Here is a 9,812-nt window from a genome sequence, read left to right as displayed (position 1 = left end):
CGATCAAAGACCGGTATTACCTTATAGATATTATGGTCGGTCGAAAACCTTAAATGCACCACTCTCTCGCAGGTTTATAGTATCTGTAGTGAACCCCCCAGAATGGGAACCAGTCTAGAAATGGGTGAAGAAAAAAAGAGTAGGCCTATATATGCGTTTGGCTGAACAGAACTGGTTTGTAATAAAAGTAAAATGTTTGGAGAAAAGAATCGTTTGAGACTTTTCATAAATGTAACCAAAAACTATAGAGACAATGTTTTACTGGTGGAATTATAGCACTTTTACAAGCTTGAATTTGAAAACCAATTACGGACATTAGGACTTGATTCCTTGGTGTAGATCTCAACGTTCCGACGGAAATGTGGCCATCTCCACACACGAGCTTGCATCACGGTCGGGTCTATGGGTGTTGACTTAGTACCGTGAGTCCTTCACCGCCAAAGAGTAATCTTGTGCATGGATGTAGAAATGACAGATAAATTGAGTCGGGCTTGTTTATCCATTTCATAATTCCTATTAAAAAACTTCTTAGTGGTAAAAGTACAGTTTTTTATATAAAAATTATCCCTATCCTTCCTACCTCCTCTTATCCCTATCCCTCCTACCTCCTCCCTGCCGCACCGCCTGAAACTGAGTAGCCCTTTACCCATCATTGCTTTTGATAAGTGTTTTCGAAAGAAATAAAACCCTAATTTGTTCATGTGAAATTTAAGGATTTAATGAAAGGTTTGTTATTTAATGTCAAATAGCTCTACTCAAAATATCTAGAAATTTGCAGGTTTTTAATAGATAGTTACATCACATTGCACTGATCCAAATGAGGTTGGGGGGAGCGTGGCAAACATTGCTTATTACAGTCGCTTTTGAATATGTCGCAAAGTATACCGCATCTGTAAAGCAGGCAAACCAATTTGGAACAGATAGGATGTAAATCATTTCAAATTTATCGATGGCATAAATGGGAGATTTAAAATAAATATGGATTTTCTATTTAATTGATTTAGCCAAAGCTTGCCTTACGGAGATGAGTTATATTGTGCGAAGTCTGTCTCAGACTTTTCTGACGAGCCTACGAATTGGATAGGGAGATTGTCTGCGGGGAATGGTATAGGAAAGGACCTGAAACTCGTCGTTTTGTTCTGTAGAGTCCAAGTAGAACATCTCGACAGCTCAATTGCGAAGATTTTCAAGAATAGCATGGCTAACTCTTTTCCAGGACACGTTCTTTTGCCGCCTCCGAAAGGAAGAAACTCATAACGATTGTCAACAGATGAATTCCAGCGATCAGGATCAAAACGGTCTGGCGAATCAAATGCATGCGACATCTCGTGAGTGTCCCGAATGCTGTAGGCAACTTTCCAGCCTTTAGGAATCCGGAAACCCTGAAAATAGTGTATTACATTAGCAAAGAATGAAAAATACTGTTACCCTCTCCCCACTTGATTTTCGAAATGTTGTGAGATCCTAAGAAATTACTTGATATAGGACCTTTTATGACCAACTTTTTAGACAGTGAGTGGCAAAAAAAGAGGAAATAATCACATTATAGCTTGACTGGCTTTTGTTCTGCAGTTAACCCAGTTCACCGTGTAAATGTCTTTAAGAGAATGACTGAACAGTTTTGAATTAGCGACACCTATCTCAACTTCGCAAGAAACATGACTTCACAATTTGTATTTACCGCAGTCTCACAAAATTCGAAGGGGATCATTTTGTTCCCAAGATAGTATCACGTAAAACACCATTTGTCACTTTACAAAGCATCTGGTTGAAAGAAAGATGAAACAAAAAGTATTTCTCGTAAAAGATTTTGTATTTTTTTAATTATATCATTGCTTGATCCAATCAGTCAAATACTTTTTTATAGCGTGAAGTAACTGAATTGTATTCCTATCTGATGCAATTAGGGGAAAATCCTTTCAATTTGGAGAGAGTACATTCCACTTTTAAACACAACAAGTAACAGTAAATAATTTATTGTGCTGATTCCTAGAAGGCAATGACCTGTAGAAACTTTATTTCCGATATAATCACATTTTCTTCGTCAAAATACAGTAGACTCTCGAAATTAATTTTGCTTTTTCCCTTAAGCCCAAAACTTACCTCTAATTCAAATGTTTGGATGACCTTGCGGAACCCTGAACTGACAGGTGGGGATAACCGCAAAACTTCCTTAACAACATTCTTCACTGTGTGGAGTCTGTTGATTGTTTCGAAGTCCAGGTCGTTTCCATGGATGTAATCATGTAGTCCATTTTCAACAAGTTCATTCTTGATTCTTGATTTTAAATCTTCTCTTTGTCCGAGCTGCATCATTAAGAAGGAAGCCGCACTTGCCGTGGTTTCGTGGCCAGCGAAGAGCAACTCGAGACAAGTCTCTTTAAGTTCTATCAAGCTCAGTTTCTCTGGACCGTCAATTGCCATCAGGTAACTAAGAGCATCTGATGCGTGAGGTAGGTACTCCGACTCTCGCTTTTTTAGAATACATTCCTCAATTTTCTGTAACAGTTCGTCTCTTGCTCGAAGGGCCTAGCAAGACATAAATATTACATACAAATTTGTCCGCACAAAGCTGATTTTAGTTTTTCACCTGCATTATTGCAAAATTAAATTCCAGTATTTACGAGAAAAAAAAATTCCATTACCGTACAAATAGGTGGTAGTACGTAAAGTGAACATAACTTAGAATACAAATTACCTTACCCTGAATCACTAACAACTTGCTGTCGCTAGAAATGCTAATAATTGGACAGTCTTACTAAAATGAAATAAATAAGACCATTGCTTAGAAACTATTTATTCTGAAGCTGAAGTGGCAAACGTTACTAAAAAAGAGTTCACAGGAACAATTAATGTGTACACAAGAATCTAAGAAACCCAGTACATTACGTACATTATGTTTAAATCAATTGTTCGTTATCAGCCTGAGAACTATTCTTCAGAATATGTAGCTGTCCATTATAAATCCTGTTAACAGAAAAACAACATGGTAAAATTAAGCTTTCAAGATTGTTGTCACTACATTAATCTCCGTTAAATTCTGTACTATAGTGCCCAAATTAAATGTTATGGTTAATTAGATATCCAAGACATAGGCTGAAGTTTAATAGGCACATTACGCGCTATGTCTGTTCTATCGAAATATTTTGGACGGAACGGGAAAAAAATTCCTGTCTCACCCAGTAGCATCACGTCGGCACATCTCTCTAGCGATAATGGTTGAAATCGATACGTTTTTATTCTCGTCTTCATTCTTAGATTGCGTCTTTTATTTTATAATTGTTGGGATGAAATTGTTAGATTTGTTTTCACAGAGTAGAATTGATATACTAGGGCAACCATTACCGGTCTCAGAGCAAAAATATAACAAAGCTGTGCTGGTGCGTCCGATTCCTTATGTCAGTAAAATAGAAACGGAAGAGAATTTTGTCGGATCCTTTAGCGCTTGCAAATGAGTCCATTGAAATGGTCATCAAAAGTCGGTTGTGTTAGCAACAACATCTGTATTCCGAGTCCATTTTTGTCTTCGCTACAGGTATGTAATCACATTATGCTTTGTATATTTTAAATGTTAGCACTTTATTCCCGTCAATTTTACATTCTTTTCGCTCATGTGCTTTATGAATATAATGATATAAGTGTCTGAAAGCACAATAGTCTTCGTGCCAATGTTCTCATTTTGAAATGCTCAGCAAATAATTCGTTGTAAATTGTAAATTTATTTTCTCTTGGGCTATGTCAACATAATGATAACCATGTACATTAAGAATCTAGTGGGTTATATCAACATAACTATGTACATTAAGAATCTAGTGGACTGTGTCAACATAACCATGTAGATTAAGAATCTAGTGGGTTATGTCAACATAATGATCATCATGAACATTAAGAATCTAGTGGGTTATGTCAACATAATGATCATCATGTACATTAAGAATCTAGTGGGTTATGTCAACATAACCATGTACATTAAGAATCTAGTGGGTTATGTCAACATAATGATAACCAGGTAGATCAAGAATCTAGTGGGCAATGTCAACATAACAATTTAGATTAAGAATCTAGTGGGCTTTGTCAATATAATGATAACCATGTACATTAAGAATCTAGTGGGTTATGTCAACATTATGATAACCATGTAGATTAAGAATCTAGTGGGCAATGTCAACATAACAACGTACATTAAGAATCTAGTGGGTTATGTCAACATAAAGATGTACATTAAGAATCTAGTTTGCTATGTCAACATAACCATGTACATTAAGAATCTAGTGGGTTATGTCAACATAAAGATGTACATTAAGAATCTAGTTTGCTATGTCAACATAACAACGTACATTAAGAATCTAGTGGGTTATGTCAACATAAAGATGTACATTAAGAATCTAGTTTGCTATGTCAACATAACAACGTACATTAAGAATCTAGTGGGTTATGTCAACATAAAGATGTACATTAAGAATCTAGTTTGCTATGTCAACATAACCATGTACATTAAGAACCTAGTGGGGTATGTCAACTTAATAATAACCATGTACATTAAGAATATATTTAGTTATGTAAACATAACCATGTACATTAAGAATCTAGTGGGCTGTGTCAACATAATGATAACCATGTACATTAAGAATTTAGTGGGTTATGTCAACATAATGATCACCATGTACATTAACAACCTAGTGGGTTATGTCAACATAACCATGTACATTAAGAATCTAGTGGGTAATGTCAACATAACCATGTACATTAAGAATCTAGTGGGCAATGTCAGCATAACCATGTACATTAAGAATCTAGTGGATTATGTCAACATAACCATGTACATTTAGAATCTAGTGGATTATGTCAACATAACAATTTACATTAAGAATCTAGTGGGTTGTGTCAACATAATGATAACCATGTACATTTAGAATCTAGTGGGTTATGTCAGCATAACCATGTACATTAAGAATCTAGTGGGTTATGTCAGCATAACCATGTACATTAAGAATCTAGTGGGTTATGACAACATAACCATGCACATTAAGAATCAATTGGGCAATGTCAACATAACCATGTACATTAACAATCTAGTGGGTTATGTCAACATAACCATGTACATTTAGAATCTAGTGGGCAATGTCAACATAACCATGGACATTTAGAATCTAGTGGGCAATGTCAACATAACCATGGACATTAAGAATCTAGTGGGCAATGTCAACATAACCATGGACATTAAGAATCTAGTGGGTTATGACAACATAACCATGTACATTAAGAATCTAGTGGGTTATGTCAACATTATGATAACCATGTAGATTAAGAATCTAGTGGGCAATGTCAACATAACCATGTAAATTAAGAATCTAGTGGGTTATGTCAACATAATGATAACCATGTACATTAAGAATCTAGTGGGCTGTGACAACATAATGATAACCATGTACATTAAGAATCTAGTGGGTTATGTCAACATAATGATAACCATGTACATTAAGAATCTAGTGGGTTATGTCAACATAATGATCACCATGTACATTAAGAATCTAGTGGACTATGACAACATAACCATGTACATTAATAATCTAGTGGGTTATGTCAACATAATGATCACCATGTACATTAATAATCTAGCGGGTTATGTCAACATAATGATAACCATGTACATTATGAATCTAGTGGGTTATGACAACATAACCATGTACATTAATAATCTAGTGGGCAATGTCAACATAACAATTTACATTAAGAGTCTAGTAGGCTGTGTCAACATAATGATAACCATGTACATTAATAATCTAGTGGGTTATGTCAACATAATGATAACCATGTACATTAAGAATCTAGTGGGTTATGTCAACATAACCATGTACATTAAGAATCTAGTGGGTTATGTCAACATAATGATAACCATGTAGATTAAGAATCTAGTGGGTTGTGTCAACATAATGATAACCATGTACATTAAGAATCTAGTGGGTTATGTCAACATAACCATGTACATTAAGAATCTAGTGGGCCGTGTCAACATAACCATGTACATTAAGAATCTAGTGGGTTATGTCAACATAATGATAACCATGTACATTAAGAATCTAGTGGGTTATGTCAACATAACCATGTACATTAAGAATCTAGTGGGCCGTGTCAACATAACCATGTACATTAAGAATCTAGTGGGTTATGTCAACATAATGATAACCATGTACATTAAGAATCTAGTGGGTTATGTCAACATAACCATGTACATTAAGAATCTAGTGGGTTATGTCAACATAATGATAACCATGTACATTAAGAATCTAGTGGGTTGTGTCAACATAATGATAACCATGTACATTAAGAATCTAGTGGGTTATGTCAACATAACCATGTACATTAAGAATCTAGTGGGCTGTGTCAACATAACCATGTACATTAAGAATCTAGTGGGTTATGTCAACATAACCATGTACATTAAGAATCTAGTGGGTTATGTCAACATAATGATAACCATGTAGATTAAGAATCTAGTGGGTTGTGTCAACATAATAATATCCATATACATTAAGAATTTTCTGCAACGTAACATGCTTAATTTTTGAATATGTGTCTCAACCAATATTGTGTTATGCTTAAAGAACTGGACGAGACCTCCAACTGTATTTAGCCAAGTACAGATATAATCCCAATGTACTTAGCCTAGTAAAGTTAAAATGATTATGTTCAAATACATGTAATAGATTCTTCTTTTCAGATGTTGTTTAGTAAATATCCAGTTGTGCTAACAACGTTTATTACAGTTAGTACAAGTCACTACTGGAAACGGACTTTTAAAAAATCTCTAGCAATAGTGCGGTGTTCTAAGCATGAATTAGGAAGGTAGTAAAAAAAAAAGGAGAACAACAATTACGAGAATTATGATTCAAACCGAATGTTAGAGTTGTAGAAGACCAATGCCATTTTATATTTATCTCTGCGTCATATATCAGTAGGAAGAAGATATCTCAATAAAGTTTACTACAACAATCCTTCATGAGGAAAATTCATAAGTATGACCTACAGCAAGACAGTATGATTTCTAACTTTTCCAAGATTTCTATACTTTTTATTTAAGAATTCTATTAAAGGACATATGGTCCAATTATGTTCGACACACGGTGCCCAGTACAAAAATGATTTGTATTTTGTATAACGGGCTTGAGGTGGCGGGGTGAGAAATGCTGAATAGCAGTGAATAGGAAACTTGTACACTTTTGTGTTTCTCTGACAAATATGAACATCTTGGCGAATTTCACCGGAACTCCCAATCATGCCTTGAAAATATCGTGTTAAGAGTAATTTTCTGACGCAGAACACATTGCGTGTACCGTCTGGGGACAAATAATATTTAACTAAATCTTTTGTTTTATGCATAATATCAATATTTCCTCTGTTGAAATATGCATATTCACTTCATGTTCGAGGCATGTATGGGGGCTTCAAAAGGTCTCGTTCGTGTATATTACCTTGCGCATGCCCGGTAGTGGAATGCTGACTGAAAGTGAAAAAAGGCCGGAGATAAAAATTTCGAAGACTGTTTCCAATCTGTGGCATTCTTTCTGGTCAATATCAAATCCGGCCAGAACCTTACAGGAGACATCAAAGGTCAGTAACTTGATCTCTGGGCAAGCAAGTACTTGTCGTCTGTTATACCAGTTACATATGTAACTCTGGACAATGTGTTGAATGGTAGGCACATAGGATGACAGAGCTGTGTAGGTGAACGCCTTAATAACAGCTTTCTTCCTTGTAAGATGACCCATCCCAGTAGTTTGGGACAATGACCCATTACCGAGAAGCAGTCGAGCGCTGGCGGGAAGTTCTGATACAACTAAAGTGTTCTCCCCTTGAAGAATTTTCCGCACGTTTCCGGCTCCAATTGCTCTTATTGTCGGACGTCCAAAAATATGGGTTTTGAAGACATTTCCATACCTGTTGCGTCTACTCTTATTAAAATTCAGCCCCTGAAAAAAGGATCATCTGATATATGCATGTTTACGGTATGTTTTCTAAACAAAATCTCCTTTAAAAATGCCATATTAAACAGTGAACAATAAAATGTTCTAAAAAGACTAAATGGTCTGATTATGATATATGTAATTGCAAACTATCCCAACGATCTCAAACTTATTGTTAAATTTATTTTTCTGTACTATTCTTTGCACTTCAGGAAGAATATCTAAGAAATTTTTTCAAAGAAATTAAGAAAAAGATATACACGGTCCTTTTGAAAAGTTTTTTGTTCTTTCACAAGTATATCAAATTGAAAATTTTGACAATTTGACCAGTTTTCTTTCCCCTTGTGGTCATGGAGGATTTGACCAGTTTTCTTTCCCCTTGAGGTCAGGGAGGACTATGAAAACCAACAGTTGTTGGTTTGTGGATCTTGGACCTCGAGATGTCAAATATCACATTGCAGACGGGTGGATTCGATTCCAAGATGTCAGATTACAGAGTGAGTCATCTTGACGACTCGACCAAAGAAGCACACACTCTATACAGTAAATATTTGGTACTGTAAACGTGGCCGAAAATATTATTCAGAGTGTGTGAATGTTACACTTGTATTTTAATCAGATCGTGATCGAAGTTACTGCAAAGAGTGTGTGGATATTAGCTTAGTTATACATGTGTCTGGAAGCGGCCGCATTTGCTAAACAGCAGACTTTTAGCACCTGTGTCATAACATGATAGCAGTCTCCACGCAGAGTGTGTAAATATTGCACTTGTTGTACGGGTATCATAACTTAGTCTTAGTTGGTGCACAGAATGTGAATATTGCACTTGTTGTACGGATATCATAACGTAGTCTTAGTTGGTACACAGAGTGTGTAAATATTGCACTTGTTGTACGGGTAGCATAACGTACTCTTAGTTGGTACACAGAATGTAAATATTGCACTAGTAGCATATGTATCAAATTGTGGCTGTAGTCTCTGCACAGAGTGTGCAGTTATGACACTTGTAACACGTCCATCAGATGTGCGTGAATATTTGTCTTGTTGTACCTATATCATAACGTAGCCAAATTTTCTGCACAGTGTGTGAATATTTGTCTTTTTGTACCTATATCATAACGTAGCAACAGTTGCTGCACAGTGTTTTTGAATATTTGTCTTTTTGTACGTATATCATAACGTAGCCACAGTTTCTGCACAGTGTGTGTAAATATTTGCCTTGTTGTACCTATATCATAACGTAACCACAGTTGCTGCACAGTGTGTGTGAATATTTGTCTTGTTATACCTATATCATAACGTAACCACAGTTGCTGCACAGTGTGTGTGAATATTTGTCTTGTTGTACCTATATAATAACGTAGCCACAGTTGCTGCACAGAGTGTGTATTAGACAAGTAATATCAGTGTCAAATCGAGACCACAGTTGCTACTAACAATGTGTGAACATTACTGGTATCAGAACGTGGCTACAGTTGTTGCACAGAGTGTGTGAATATACTACACTTATTATACCTGTATCAGAAATTGCAGCGACTCTCCAATGATTGGGAAACCCATACTTCCTGGAGGCAAGGGCTTTGAACTCAGGGGGTCACTAGTTGTTAGAATGTATGCTTGCCACATAAACCTTGACAACATTATTAATGTGCACGGGATGATAACAAGGGACAGCAACTTGATGATCACGTCTTCGGTATACCTAGAAAATAGCAATAATATTAATAATAATAATGTTGTTGTTCTGGGGTTTAACGCCATTTTCAGCACAAGATAGGCCATATATGGCGGCCAGTATAACTGGTGGAGGAAGAACCCTGGAAAACCCAGGAAAGAACCACCGACCCA

At 36.0% G+C, this 9,812-nt stretch overlaps 1 protein-coding gene across 1 annotated transcript; it reads right to left on the bottom strand.

Annotated features, from left to right (window-relative positions):
* Positions 1 to 344: 344 nt before the first annotated feature.
* Positions 345 to 9,605, bottom strand: LOC149795648 (cytochrome P450 26B1-like). Its single transcript, XM_089963831.1, has 4 exons — positions 9,480 to 9,605; positions 7,473 to 7,970; positions 2,104 to 2,529; positions 345 to 1,382 (listed from the first exon to the last, which is right to left on the bottom strand). The coding sequence occupies exons 1-4, from the start codon at positions 9,603 to 9,605 to the stop codon at positions 1,017 to 1,019; spliced, it is 1,416 nt and encodes a 471-aa protein (XP_089819957.1). The 3' UTR covers positions 345 to 1,016.
* Positions 9,606 to 9,812: the final 207 nt, after the last annotated feature.

Source organism: Sinohyriopsis cumingii, chromosome 7 (genome assembly GCF_028554795.1).
Source record: "Sinohyriopsis cumingii isolate HCF-2022 chromosome 7, ASM2855479v2, whole genome shotgun sequence".
NCBI lineage: Eukaryota > Metazoa > Mollusca > Bivalvia > Unionida > Unionidae > Sinohyriopsis > Sinohyriopsis cumingii.
This window is presented reverse-complemented; position numbering and strand designations above follow the sequence as displayed.